The sequence below is a fragment of the Hemiscyllium ocellatum genome, chromosome 14 (genome assembly GCF_020745735.1).
Source record: "Hemiscyllium ocellatum isolate sHemOce1 chromosome 14, sHemOce1.pat.X.cur, whole genome shotgun sequence".
Taxonomy (NCBI): domain Eukaryota; kingdom Metazoa; phylum Chordata; class Chondrichthyes; order Orectolobiformes; family Hemiscylliidae; genus Hemiscyllium; species Hemiscyllium ocellatum.
The window spans coordinates 62,395,203-62,410,901 of record NC_083414.1 but is presented as its reverse complement, the minus strand read 5'-3'; the positions used below and the strand labels follow the sequence as shown (position 1 = coordinate 62,410,901).

At 42.2% G+C, this 15,699-nt stretch overlaps 1 protein-coding gene across 2 annotated transcripts in view; it reads left to right on the top strand.

Moving 5' to 3' along the window:
• The window catches only part of sema3h (sema domain, immunoglobulin domain (Ig), short basic domain, secreted, (semaphorin) 3H), a 165,683-nt gene that overhangs the window by 119,436 nt on the left and 30,548 nt on the right, over positions 1 to 15,699 (top strand). For both annotated transcript variants that reach the window (XM_060835738.1, XM_060835737.1), the window contains exons 6-9: positions 6,918 to 7,037; positions 7,908 to 8,053; positions 10,023 to 10,137; positions 12,778 to 12,847. In XM_060835738.1, coding sequence (XP_060691721.1) covers positions 6,918 to 7,037; positions 7,908 to 8,053; positions 10,023 to 10,137; positions 12,778 to 12,847 — 451 coding nt within the window. The remainder of the gene's footprint in view (positions 1 to 6,917; positions 7,038 to 7,907; positions 8,054 to 10,022; positions 10,138 to 12,777; positions 12,848 to 15,699) is intronic.

Here is a 15,699-nt window from a genome sequence, read left to right as displayed (position 1 = left end):
TCTCAGCAAATCAAAAGCAAAAGGAGTTCCAGGATGCTTTTGCTATATTAAATTGAGCTTCCAATGTGGAAGTTGTTAGTTCCTGATCTGATATTGAACAAAGCATGTATCAAACCTGATTTAGAGAAAGGCCAGTATTATAAAAAGTTGAAGTCAACAATATTTTGCATGATATTTGAAATGTTTCTGTACCCGGAATGATTTTTATCCGCTGTTCGCTAGGTTGCTGAAGACATCTCACTTGACAGCTTTCTCTCTCCTTCACACTCTCAAGTTCAAAACTATGAAGAAAACTCCATTTCTGATACAGTTTTGTGTTACATGACATGATGTTTGGTTAATCTCTGAATTATTGATGAATTTCTGAAAGAGTTGGTTGTTACCTTGCTCTCTCATCACTGCAGAGAAAGTCAATGCTTCAGAATGGAAGAGTAAAGGAACAGAGTCAGTCAGCTCTTGATGGACTTTTTTTTTGCTTTCTTTGAACGTTTGGACAAACACACAAATAGGAAAGGTTTAGGAGGGACATGAGCCATACGCAGGCAAATGGGACGAGTTTAGTTTAGGAAACTTGAATGAGTTGGTTCGAAGGGTCTGTTTCCATGCTGTATGACTGAATGGATACCTCCTGACAGCCTTGCAGACAAACTCTGGACAGTGGTACACCAGATTGCAGTGCCACCAAGTTGCGTCAGCGGGTACTGAGGATAGCTCACGAAATTCCCATTGCTGAGCATTTGGATATCAGAAGACCCAGCCACATTTCAGTCAATGTTTTTACTGGCCTCGCCTCAATAAAGATATGCCAGATTGTGGGAAAACTCTAATCTGATATAAAACCACCACCTCTAATTCCCATACCAGTGTTTGGGGAATGATTTAGCAGGCAGTTGGGAGACTGTGTGGGATCCCTGCCAAAAGTCAAATGGAGAGCCAGTATATCCCCACTCTTGTGGCTGTAGCTGCTGAGTTTCCAGAGGCCTACCCTTCAAAACCATTTCTCCCAATGTAGTGTATCCAAAACGGAATACTGACTGAGATCCAGTTAGACCAAGTTTTTCAGAAAGTTATGACAGGCTGGGTATAACACGCAAAACACAGCCTATCACCCACCGTCACAAGGGACTTGGAACTATACTATCAGACTTTCAAAATGATGATCAGCCTGGACTGCATTGAAAAACCTCTTGACTTGGACAAAGGTCTGGGATTTCTTGTTGCCACCTTGGAGCTATCCAGGGCGTCCTCTGGCAGTAGTCCCTTTGAATTACTTTAGGAGCATAAGAAAAGGTGCTCTGAAGCTGATCATGGAAAAATGCTTAGAGCAAAGGGATGAACTTGCAATGTTAAATTTCATATCTTGTGTTCTGGGAGCAGTTCACGAGACTCCATGATATAACTCCGGAGCACCTTAAGACTTCACGAATATTCATTAAAATGGGGCTACTTGTTAGTGTTACTACTTTTATAGGGTGAGTCACTGAAAGTCTGCTTCAGTGGGCTATGTAGAGTAACCAAGAGGCTGGGAGAGGCCAATTATCTGATTCTTACTCCAGACTGTTGGTAGATGAATTGACCAACATGCTGAACAAATACCACAGCCAGGAAGGAAATAAACCAAGACAAATCTGTCAGGAGGTAAGGCAGGGTATGGAAGGCGATGAGAATAGCAAGGTTGTAGGTAGTCAGAGGCCTGAACGATTCCCAAACTGAACCTCGTACCAACTGGTTAGCCGACACCCAACTGTTAGCAAGATTAAACACCGTACTTTCGTTTTAGATGTAGTTACAGTGAGGTATCCCAACATGGCTACTCACAGAATTTAAAGATTTGTAAGGACAAACCAGGCTATCCAACCTTAGCTCCACACAACGTAGATTTGCCAGAAATAAAACAATACTTTAATTGTCTAGATTCCGAGAAGTAAGCCTCGGTGAAAGGAGAAATCCAACCCATGTTGGAAAGGGACCTGACTCAGCCCAGACGAAGCAGTTCCCCAATCAGTCTAGAGACCAAGCCTAATAGGCCAACCAGATTCTGCAAAGACTACCAAAATGGCAACAGAGTAGCCAGTGCAGCCCTCCCCAAATTCCTCTATTGAATGTGCAGGGTGGGAAGTGCTCCCTTAAAAGCTACAATGGATCAGCTGAAGAGATATAGGCAGGATCTCTCAACAAAATATTGGCCCTCTCGCATCAAGTGGCCTTTTCTAATGTCAAATGCAGCTTCTCGGATTAGAAATCTGGCAGCCACTTGCCTGAAGCCAAACAAACAACTTATAGTTGGTATAACTAACTGTGTAGTATGCCCTAATGACCTACCAGCATTCAACATTTGGAACAATGGGAAGCTCTCTTTGAAAGATTACAGTCAGCTGATTTAGTGGTGAGCTTTGCCAAGAGCAAATTTGTTGAAGGATGTGTAACCCACCTAGGGCATGGGACAGGCCCTGTCAAGAACAGCAGAAATACTGGTGCTGCTTCACCTAAGGTCGAATGGAAAATCATGAGGTTTTTCAGGATGCATGGTTCGGATTGTAAGTATCAAACATTAACACTATTGCTACTCCACTAACAGACTTGTTGCAAGGTGTTGTGGTCAGGGGAATGCCAAGCATCTTTTAAGAGGCTGATTGCTCTTAATCAATGAACTGATCCTGGGGTGCCCTCAATTTAATTGTCAGTTCTAGGGACCACCAAATGTGATCATGTGTCTACAAATGTCTATGCACATGTGCACTCACAAAAACATGTCTAAACGTGCATGAATATGGCAATGCCATTGTATGTATGGATTTATGCCCCCGTGCATGCACCTGAGTATTTGTATGTATGCCTATATCTACATTCGTTCACGTTGATGCATGTTTCTGTGCATGTCTGCAGGTGACTGCATGTGTATCTGTGCTGGCTGGGTTCTGTGTGCATACACGTGTTTGTGTGCATACATGCACGTGTCTGTGAATGCATGAGCGCGTCTATGTGGGCGTCCTTGTGTGCACCGTACCACAACTCTCGCACATCTCCGGGACCAACCTTGTTAAGGGGTTTGATTGGATTCAGCTTTTAGTATAAATTTGTCTTTAAGCATCAATGCTGGGTTCCAGCAACTGCATCTGGTTTCATTTGTTTCAGGGATGAAAGAGTCTCTGAAACACATGCAGGCGCTGAAGGCTATATGCAACATATGGAGTGTAAATGTTCAAGCCGTCTGCTGCTGACAGTTCAGAGGCAAGGGCTAACAGAGAACTTACATGCTGATGAATAGCACACTGTCCTGTTTAAACAAGCAGGATGGCCCAGTTGCCTGATGTATATTTGAAGACAGTAACAAATCCTAACATTGCAGGGGTCAGTCAACAGCAAGTATGATTTATTTATATGATTAACAAATCCAATCTTGGCTATAAGTTGCTCTCTCCAGAATATATACATTGTGTGCGGAATGCTCCACATTCCTGAAGAGAATTGATCTTTATTTTCCTGCCACACACCTCTTTGGAACATACAAGAACGATCGAATTGTTCTTTTTCTGAACCAGTGACCTCACAAGATGATTCCTGATTTAACCCTCACAGCAGCAGTGAACCCAGAGATTCTGAGCTGTCTAGGCGAGGCACTCATTTTCAGTTAGGTTAATAAGCAGCAATAAGCACTTAACCTGTGACTTCTATTCAGCTGTACTGAATTGCAAAATTTATACTCGTGAGGACATTAGCTGCCGAAAGTATTGTGGCAGATCATGATTCATGAGGGAATCTTGTCATCGGGTGTGATGGGGCTATTTAACTCTGGAGGCATCACAGCCAAACCCATCCCATCTTTTCCCATCCATGTGCATATCTAGCAGGAAGTCCTCGATAATGTCAAGACTAGACAATTCTCTGGGGTCATAAACTGCAGCTTGTGTCTGTGTTTTTGAGCTCAGTGAACAGTTTAGTATCTTAAGTTTGTACACTTTCTTTTCTAATCTTTCAAAAAGAAACAGGGCAGAATTCTTTAATCTTCTGTCATAACCTGAATTTCAGATAGCTAGATTCACTGCTATATCTTAATAATAATCTTGTTTTTAGGAGTCCATGAGAGCAAATTGAACCTGTCATTATCCCACATTGAATGTCTAACCATGTTTCCCAGTTTCTTAACCACTGTATGACTCTTGTAATGACGTTGATCTGTGTTCCCAGTGAACTTACTGCCTCATTTCACATTAAACCTCAAAAACCAACAAGGATCCCATCAGCCTTGGCTAGATTCAACTCCAAGTTTCGGAGATGAAAGGATGGTGCCTCTCCACCCCATGCCCTCTTGAAAACATTAATCTTATGTTTAGCTTTGAGCTTCATTAACACATTAATCATGACTTATGTGAACCAGTGCAACAACTTTAAAAATTCTCATCCTTTGTTGTCAAAGTTCTCTATGGTTTTGCACCTCAACCCCCCCCTTCCCCCACATGCCCCAGCCTCTGATGTCGCTGCGCTTCTCCATTATGACCTCCTGTACATCCCTGACTCTTATCACCTCTTGATGTGTAATTGAAATTCAGCAGTCCAGAGCCCAATGTCCTTAATGTCTGCCTTCTGCCTTGCATCACCCTATCTCCATCTCCTGTTTTTAAGATGCTTCTATCTTCTTGATCTAGCCTTTAATTTCTGATCTCAGTATCACCACCTTTGATTCAATGTCAATGTTTTCCTTTCCTGGTTCCACTCCTTTGAAGCCTGTTGAACTGTTGAAACAGGCACTACCTCAATCAGATGCTGTTGTTGCTGAAAACTAATTTTATGGTGAAAGTGTACCTTTGAAGGCACATGAGGTACATATCATTTACGTGGTTATCATTTGGGTATTTATGGATGGACATGTCAGATAAATTTTCTTCAAACACTCCCATTGCAATACTTTGTAACTTATTCTACCATTTACTCCCACAGCAACCATGAAACTAGCTAGAGGAAACAATAAAAATGTGTTATAGTGTAATACAAGCGATGGCTTGAAGCAACATTGTAGACCTCTAGGCTCCTAGACCAAATAACATAACCACAACACTATCACACTCAATCAAGTTGATAAGGCACAGCTGATTTTGCATTAGAATCTGTCCACGAAAGCTGGACCAACATCATTGTATTGCCACACTCGGTGAATCACACCCACAAACATTTCCTTCCACCTCGCTATTCTGCTACTTTTAGTGTCTAGTTGAATGAACTCATCTATAATTTATGTTTGGGCTACTTCACATTGAATAAAAAGTGAGGTCTGCAGATGCTGGAGATCAGAGCTGAAAATGTGTTGCTGGTTAAAGCGAAGCAGGTCAGGCAGCATCCAAGGAACAGGAAATTCCTGATGAAGGGCTTTTGCCCGAAACGTCAAATTTCCTGTTCTTTGGATGCTGCCTGACCTGCTGCGCTTTAACCAGCAACACATTTTCAGCTACTTCAAATTGAACAGATTAACAACTTAAGTAAATTAGTCCAGAAAGGATTCCTTTTTTCACAAGGGCAAGCACACAGTATTTAAAATAGAGCTCCACACATTGCTGAACCCTCGAGGCCTTATCATCCCCCCTGTCTTTTACAGCTCCAACTACAAAGGAATTATTTGAGGAAGTAGAGCTCCCTGAAATCAAAGGTCAGAAAAATTGGCCCTCACATTGAACTAGTACCTTATACCTCCTCTGGACATCTCAATGTACTTTGGAACAGATTAATTCACTATTTTGAACACTAATGCTGCTCCTAATATGTTTGCTACCAGCAGAATAAGTGGAGTGCTGAATCTGTGTGTGTTTGTGCTGTTTTGAGAGGGGAAAGATGGCTGTGACACAAGGGGAACACCATTATCGTTCTTCAATAGTTCAGTGAGATCTCTTATACTGACAAGCAGAGCAGCCTTCACTGATGTAGCATTTCCTCAGCACAATACATGAGTGCTAGGTGGGATCAGATGCTTAAATGCAGGAGTGGGGCTTGAACTGATAAATTATTGAAAAGCATAAGTGCTACCACCACCATATCTGATTCGACAGCGCAGAGAGAAATATTTTCTGTGCTATGAACATTTACCCTTCTCTGTTGTTCAGAAACTTCCTGTCAATATTCAGGACCAACAATCTAATATGTCTCAGGGGAGACATGCTAGTGCAAAGGATATGTTGAATATTTTAGGACAGGGTTGGATAGAAGCCAAACTTAACAAAGAGTGTGAGACACAGACAGGAAAGTGGAGTTGCGGCTTTGATCTAATTAGCCATGAAAGGCAGAGCAGGCTTGAGGGGCTGAATGGCCTCCTCCTGCTACGGATATGTGTGTGGTAAAGGATAAGAAAGATGTGATGCACAGGAAGTGTTTGTACTAACAGAACATGAGAATGCTTACCTGTGCTAAGTATTACCCAGATATTACTGATCTATATACAGTAGTGCCTTGACATACGAACGACCCCGTTCATGTACAAATCGGTTTATGAACAGGATTGTACGTAAAAGTTTGCTTCAACATATGTACGAAATTCAAGGTACGAACGAAGGTACGAGCGCAAAAAGCCCGTGTGTGACCATGTGGTTGCATTGTTCTGCTTTGCTACCCGCTTGTTGAACGCAAAGGCTTTCGGGCCCCGCGTGATCTCATTCAGTTCGTCTTTGGTGCGTGTGCTGTGAACAGCCGTCCAAGCATCCTTACGCTGTCCGAGCAATGGGAAAAATTGATTCAGTTCGCAGGCACTACCGCAGATCCTTTCTGTGAACATCTGTATTTTTGATAGCTTGGACAGCTAAAAGGTCCTATCATTCCCTGGGAAATTGTTCTGGTGAGATGAGCAGTACCATCTTTTCCTTCCCACCTATTTGTTTGGGTGAGCACACCAGAAAATTGTTAAGCTAAGTCATGAATCTTGGTTCTCTTTCCAGAAGGTGAGCTGTATGCTGGAATATCCTCTGACTTCATGAGCCGGGACGTGGCGTTCTTTCGTAGCCTGGGACATCGTCGTGTGATACGCACTGAGCAATATGATTCAACGTGGCTGCAAGGTGAGGGTTAGATTTGAGTAAAGCTCCCAATCCCGGCATTAGACCCATCCTGTTAGTTTACCAATGCGGTGTACAATGCCTTGCCTAGAAACTGCGGCCTGAAATTTAGTATTTTGGGGTGAGGGGAGGGCTCCTTGTTTTGCTAAGGGGAAATATTCAGATACAAAAAAAATGAAATCAATGCTAGTAAAAAAAAAGAGAGGCAACTTTGCAGTGTAATGGAGAGGAGCAGGGGAATAGGGACAAATTGATTGGCTTTTTCAACGACAGTCATGACAAACTAAGTAGCCTGTCTCTCTGCTTTACAATTCTCCAGCTGTAACCTGTGAGAGAAGTGTGGACACTGGAACATTGCAGTCACGCGGTGGCACAGTGGTTAGCACTGCTGCCTCAGAGCACCAGGGACCCTGGTTTGATTCCACCGACAGGTGACTGCCTGTGTGGTGTTTGCACATTTTACCTGTATCTACATGGGTTTCCTCCCAGAGATGTGCAGGTTAGGTGGAGGGGCTACGTTAAGTTGCCCATAGTATCCAGGGATGAGAAGGCTAGTTGGATTAGCCATGGGAAATGCAGGGTTTTTGGTGGGTCTGGGTGGCATGTTCTTTGGAAGGGCAGTGTAAGCTTAGATGGCTGAATGGCCTGCTTCCACACTATAGGGGTTCTATATTAAAGTTGACTTTGAACACATTCTGTTAATGCCAGACAAAAGAACAATTAGTCTTTGACTGCAAAAAGGAGAGAATGAATCTCAGTTATGCTGGATTCTGGATTGGCTGGTTGATATGGACTGAGGTGAGATTTTGTGGTCATGTAGAAAGTACCAGTGCATGCCCTACACTTAGTTTAGTTCTCTCTGTTCCTCTTCAGACCCTAGGTTCGTGAAGGTCAATGCCATTGCAGAGAGCAACAATGTGGAGGATGATAAAGTATACTTATTTTTCACCGAGCGTGCTCTGGAAGTGGATAATGGCAATGGGAAGGTCATCTACTCGAGAGTGGCTCGGGTTTGTAAGGTGAGGGGTGTGGTTAGCTGCGAGCAGCAGTGAACCAGAGAAACTGAACAGAAAAACATGGGGATTGATTCACATTTCCACATGGAGACGTTGTGATGACAGCCCACACTTTACAATGAGTTTTGTGGTTTGAGATTCAAAATCTTCAATTGCTAAGTGTTGGAGAACCATATCATAGAAATCCTGTTTGAACCCAATATTCTGACAGTTAGTCAGGATGAACGAGAGTGTGTTATAATTTATCAGACTGCATGATTCTCATAAAAGAGGGAAATCCTTCAAAATAATTATAATTTATCATTCAGAACAATCTGATGTCAACCCCCCTCAACCATCGCAACAATCAAATGTTTCTAAAGTGGTTTTGCCTCCTCCATACTATCTAGAATTCTGTTCTATGTTTTGACTGCTCTTTGTCAAAAGAACTGAATTGATTGCCATTTTAAACTTCCAAGGTTCATCCTGTATTCATGTTTTGCATTTGCAGTTTTTGTGTTTTACTATTAACTTAGCTATTTTACACTTCTCTATAAGGTTAACTCCCAGTTCCCTTAATCCCCTGTTAATTTTTGAACTCCAATTAAATTATTCAAACATAATTTGCTTTTAGCAATTTATCATTACATTTCTTTTATTAGTAATTAATGTTGTACTAGGTTATTATTTTTAAATGTATCCCCACCATCGACCTTAGACTGTTTGGTCTGTAATTGTCAAGTTTGTCTGCTCCCCTTTTTTTTGGATTAAACATGTCTCTAATATTTTCTATTTATTCAGTTTTCTGGAACTGCCCTGCTTTCTAAACGTGATTGAGGGCTCATGGTCAGAGACTCTGTAGTTTTCACTATGACTTCCCTTAGCAGCCTAGAATGCAGCCCATCCAGATTGAGTGACTTTTTCTCTTGGAGTACTGCCTGCCTTTTGAATACTCCTCTTTTATTTATTCATGTGTCATCTTAATTTGTGACTGCCTTCTCGTTCACTCTGACATTGGTAGCATCCATTTCTTGGGCGATACAAAATACTCGATGAGTAAATAAACCATGCTCCTTGCTTCTGCACGAACATTTAGAGTCTGGCCTGTCCTATGGCCATACTTACTGTTTATATATTTACAAAACCTTTTAAGTTCTCTTTTGTTTTACCCAACAGTCTATTCTGATAAGTTCTCTGTGTCCCTTGCCTCTCCGCCCCCCATTCTTCTTCTCTATTTAATCGGTTCCCTGCTAAACTGCAAACCTGATAATTATCACAAGTCTCAATTATCTGTTTCATTGTGATCTCCAAATCTTCAGTCATCCAGGACACTCTAGTTGTGGATGCTATTCCTTACCGTTGCATCGAATGAATCCAGTCTGTCCTTGACTTGCATCCTTTTTGAAGGCTTCCCTATGCTCATTTACCGCATTAGATTTTTTTCAAACCAATCCATTTAGAGGTGTTATGATGCGTTAACTGGAACAGGTGGGACTTGAACTTGGGCCTCCTGGCTCAGAGGTACCATTGCACCACAAAAGACCTTCATTTACAATGTTACCTACCAATCCTTGATTCCAATCCACTTGGGTCGGAACCCCACACAACTTTTTTCAGCGCTTCCTGGATTGGAATAGCTTTACTGCTAAGAATTTCGAATCCTATACAAGATTTCCAACTCTTTAAGTTCTTCTTTGTATTCTAAAGTCAGACTGGATGACCAAATTAGAGTGGTGCTGGAAAAGCACAGCAGGTCAGGCAGCATCCGAGAAGCCTTCATCAGGATTTTGCCTGAAACATTGATTTTCCTGCTCCTCAGATGCTGTGCTTTTCCAGCACCAATCTAATCTTGATTCTAATCTCTAGTATCTGCAGTACCTACCTCTGACCAGACTGGATGACCAGCCTGAGGACAAAGAGGGATGACCAGTATAAAGTGGGTGCAGCATCTTCCTGCAGACCCCAGCTCATGCAGCTCTTTTGTTTCTCCCAGAATGATATTGGTGGTCAACGCAGTCTGGTCAACAAGTGGAGTACCTTTCTGAAGGCGCGGCTGGTGTGTTCCGTTCCAGGCTCTGAGGGAATTCAAACCCATTTTGATGAACTGCGTGAGTATCACACTGCTTAAACTCTCTGTGGGATTCCGCAAGGAAGATCATCGCCAAAACGCAGGGAATGGTTCAAGAGATTATATTGGTGAATGCCAAATTTAGTTGTTGTTACAACTGGCACAGTTGTCTCACTCATGAGCTGGTTTATAAGCACACAACTGACAGCAGCAAATAAGGACACTGGGAGTAAAAGATTCCCATGCACATATTCAGCGTGTACAGCAGGATCGCCTTTCAGGAAAATGCATACTGCTGTATTTTGTGAACATTTTGAATTTACAATTAACATGTGCCCCCATGTGTATCCCTAAATTGCTGTGTCTCACACCAACAGTGCCACTGCAATTGAAATATATAATGTTGACAGTTCAAGATACAGTGTATCTTATTCCAGACTAGTGCTTGGAAGGAGTTCTTGGATGCAAAAGAACAAAAGCGAGGCACTAGCAAAAATTTCACATTACAAAGAGTATTTGTTAACTCTTACCCCCTTAAGGCTTCTGGGGGTCAACTGAAATTTTTGAGGCCGAGATCAATACATTTTTGTTGGGCAAGTGACGTAGACCAAAGGGGTCAATGACATTGAGAGCTGATTCAGCCATTAGCAACTTGAATATTGGAACAGACTCAAAGATCTGAATAGCTTCCAGTTCCTACTACAAGAACAATAACCACTTGCATTTATGTAGCATCTTTTAATACAGTGCTCAATAGGAGCATCATCAGCAGATAGAAATGTGACACAAAGCCAGAAAAGGAGGTATTGGCACAGGTTATCAAAAGCTTTCTCAGAGAAATGGTCGTTAAAGAGAGGAAAAGTGAGAGAGAAGAACAGACACCGTGATAGATCAGCAGAGTTGAAGGATTAAGTGGCTGATGGCACAGCCATCTTCAGTAGGGGGAAGGAAGTCAGGGACCATCAAATTTCAAGGAATGTAGGTTCGGAATATCGTTGGGAGCTTCTAGGAACTTGAGATGTACAAGAGCTGAATGCAAAACTTGTGCAAACTGTTAATGTTTATTACCTGTAAACTGAATCCAGAAATATAAAAGAGTAGGGTTTTGCTAGTGTCTTCTTCCATCAAGTCTCAGTCCCAAGAGACCTGATATCCTTTGACATAGCACCTTGTACTTATGCTCAGTAGCCATTGTCAGAGTATTATTCCAGTTAGACTTTTACACATGATCTTGGAGAGCTGGAGGAGATTCCAGAGAAATAGGTATAAAGCAGCACTGAGTATTAACAGACATCTGTCCTGTGTATCGTCATTGTGCATATTGCATTGAAAGCTGTCTCTAAACACCTTGTCCATGTTATAATGAAATTTATGCAGCAATTCATCTTTCAGAGCGCATCAATGTTCTGTCACTTGAGCCCTTAGGCTTATTTCATGGTGGTCAATTAGTTGCTTTGTTAGTGTAAACTTATAGAGCGTGCTGCCTGTGATTGATAATGTGTTCAGTGATCCAGATGAAGTGAAAGATTGTTTCCGAATACCTGACACCTCTGCTGAGATGGAAGCATACGGGCAGCAGCGATAGGAAGATAGAGTCTGAAGGATAGTTAGCATGCTTCGCTACTTGTTTATAAATGTCCACATGCTAGACAGTGCACATTCCTTCTCAACTCAACCACTCTCGAAAAAGGTAGATGAGAAATACAGTGACAGATGCTGTAGAAATACTGAACTTACTTTACCAAACTCCTTCCAGTTCAGGTCCTTTTAAGACTGTGACTTGACTTCTGCTGCTACAGCACTGCAATTGAGAGTGGAAACAGAGCTTGAACGTAAAGAACAATCAAAGTGACATGGCAGCATTGGGTAGGAGGGCCAGTTATGATCATCTTTGTGTGGGGGTGGATAAGGGAATATGGGTAAAGGCGAGAAAAGCTTGTAGCTTGGAACATCTTCCATTTGTTATTCTACCCGGGTTGGTGGGCTGATTGGAAAGACCGTTGAGTTTGGAACTTCGATGTTATTGCAAAGCTATCAGTGGTTGAATTTCCTGGGGGATTCTGCAGCCATAACCTAGGCAAAAATCCTAGAGAAATGTTAGGATATTGAGTGAACGTCACAGATATTACAGGTATGAGCCCCCATTTGGTTTCTGACTTCTGGCCAAATACACCATAAATTCGCGTCCATGTCACCAGCTTCTATATTGGCCAACATTTCAGGATAGTACCAAGAGAATGTTGCATTGTGGGAGGTGCCATTTTTCAGATGAAATGTAGAGTGTAGCTTGCCATCTTGTATGACTGTTAATGATTCCACTTGCTAAAGAGGGGAGTTGTCCATGGCCTTTTAGCCATTATCTTTTCCTCAACCATCACTATCTGGCCCTTTAATTCTTTGCTGTTTGTGAGACACTGTTGGGAAATCCCATGTTTTCCTGGATTCTAACATTGGTTGAACATCAAAGGTGAGCCATCACTTTTAAAGTACTTTGGGCCACCGAAAGGACATGGTTGGATGTTACATATAGATCCTATTGTTGTACAAGGCACTGTAATTCTGCAGAACAGGCACAAACTCAGTATGGTCAAATGGCCTCTTGTCATTGTGGAAAGACAAAGAGATCAGGTTTCCTGCTTATTATCTACCGTTAATATCAATGCACCTGTTTTTTTTGCAGAGGATGTCTTCGTGCTGAATGGGAAAGACAAAAAAAATCCACTGATCTATGGAGTTTTCACAACATCCAGGTGAGAGCCCTTGTCCACAGGAAAGCTTTAGCCCATAGCTTCATCCAAGCCTTATAGAGAAAAAAACCCAAATTATATCAATACTATCATTAAAAATTGGGTCCTAATTTAGAGGTGCTGGTGTTGGACTGGGGTGGACAATGATAAAAATCACACAAGGCAAGGTTATAGTCCAACAGGTTTATTTGGAAGCACTAGCTTTTAGAGCACTGCTCCTTCATCAGCTGGCTGTTAATAATACCTTATCTCATAGATGATCCGAAACTCATGTGTTTTACTGATGAGATCAATCTGAGGACCTTGAAACATTGACTGCAGCAATCATTCAGGCTGTCAGATTGAAGCAACCTGCTTACAAAAACCAAAGAATTCAGCGAGCCCTCCAATTCTAGGTTCCAATCCATTTTTAAGTTCCTTCATGCTAACTTATCATGACCCTGGTCTTCAACCTTTAAAGCTCTGGGCTCTCACTCCTTAATCTTCTCTGCCCATCTTTTTGCCTTGAAAACCTTAACACCTACTACTTTTGTCTAAGCCTTGGTCACCTGTCCTAATTCCTCCTCTTTACACTGAGTTCCAACTTTCATCTGAAATACTATCATGAGGAACCACCTATTTCTACTTCAATAACATTGTCCAACTTCTGCTCCAGCTCATCTGATGTTGAAACCTTCATTAATGCTTTTCTATCTCTAGACTGTGACTATTCTATCACACTCCTGGTTGGTTTTATATTTTATTCTTTCATGAGAAGGTGGTGATGAGTCACATTTTTGAACTGTTGTAGTCTGGATCATTGGGAGCAAGTGCACCACAGTTAGGGCTGGAGGTCCAAGATTTTCACTCCGTGACAATGAAGGGACCATGATATAATTTCAAGCCAGGGTGGTGTGGGGCTTGGAAAGGGAATTTGCAATTTGCACTGTTCCCATGTGTCTTCCCATTCTGGCCATTGAGTCCACACTGACCCTCTGAAGAGCATTCCATTCCTCTCTCCATATCCGTGGAGTTGGTTGAGGTTGTTTGGAAGTTAAAGAAGTCTTGATTAGTTTGATCTCACATTCTATGTTCCATAGACTGTTGCTCATGTCCTAATGTGCTAAGTCCTTTCCACCTGATGTCGCGGACCTGTATTAACTCTTAGTTAAAATTCTCATCCTTAATTTCAACTCCTTCCATGGTCTTGCTCCTTTCTATGTCTGCAATCTGTTTCGGCCACACAACCTTCCTGGGTATATTTGCTCATGTATTTCTAACTTTCAAACACTCCAGATTTTAATTACACTTAAGAACTGAAGTAAAATGAAGAGGAGGAGGCCATTCTGCTCCTCAAGCCTACCCCTCCATTCCAATAAGATCAGTGACCAATCTGCCCTGGGCCTCAACTCCTCTTTCCTTCCTGGTCACCATAGCCATAAACTCCCTACTATTCCAAAAATCCATCTATCTCTTCTTTAAATATATTTACAGATCAGCACCCTATTTTGTCTTTTAAAGCCTCTATCAAGTGCATTGATCTGTCTCATAGAATCCCTCCAGTGTGCAAGCAGTCCATTCTGGCCATTGAGTCCACACTGGCCATCTGAAGAGCATCCCTCCCACCACCTATCCTTGTAACCCCACATTTCCCATGGCCAACCCACCTAACCTGCACATCTTTGAACTGTGGGAGGAATGCTGGAGCAGACCCATGCAGACAATGTGCAAAGTCCCCATAGTCACTCGAGGGTGGAGTCGATCCCGGTCCCTGATGCTGTGAGGCAGCAGTGCTGACCACTGAGCCACCGTGCCGCCCAATGTTTCATTACATAAGTATATTAGTACTATTACTATTGGAGACACTCCTGTGAAGCACCTTTGACCATTTTTTACATTGAAGGTTCGACATAAATGTTAACAGAGTTGTTGCTGAATGGCAGTTGAGTGCAGGATGGGACTTGGGCTGTAAGAAGCACCGAAGCAAAATAACTGTTTGGATAATCATTGTTCTGGAAGTCCCAGGGTTGTTTTGTCATCCAGCAAGAACCAGCTCCTTTAAACTGGAAACTGAATGGTTACAAAGAGGGAAAACAGTATGGAATGTCACCCAGAGCTTCACTTTGGTTAAGATGAATGAAGCAGCACAAAGGGCTCACAGTCTCTTATCTGGAAGTTCAATGCCGACCCCCTGACTGGCCGCTTACAGTTCGGAAACTACAAAGTACCTCTTCAAAAGGTTGCGATGTGTTGATAAGGGGCTTGTTTATTTGTTCATCTCTGGGGGAAGGGGAAGCATGACCTTGATCCAGACTCGTGCTGTTGGTGTGGTGACGGAGAGCAATTTGTATATTTTCAGTATACACTCTCCTCCCTGAATATTCATTGTGCAGTCTGGAAGTGGAAGCACTGAGTGAAATTCAATGTTTCCCGTTTTGATTGGGATGACCAAATTGTATTTTAAAACATGTCTACCTTTTAACATCTGCCAATAATCACAGAGCTTGATTTTTTGTTTTGAAGTGCTGCACCACAACAGTTTTGGGGCTATTTATGTCACAGTCCTGACTATCCCTCTTAAAATAACAGCTTTTTCCAGATGAAAGACTTGGAAATGTTTGAACGCTGCACTCGGATTTCAAAAGTTTTCCCTAATTTAAAAAGTGTATTCCCCACTTCCTAACACTGTCCAAGAAAGAAGCACAATTTTTTAATTAAAGATTTGGTGGACAGTGAATAATGGTATCATTACTTCCCTCTCATTAACATGGTTACATATAGGGACAGAGTGGAGATGATTCCACTCACGGGCGGCACGGTGGCACAGTGGTTAGCACTGCTGCCTCACAGCGCCAGGAACCTGGGTTCAATTCCCG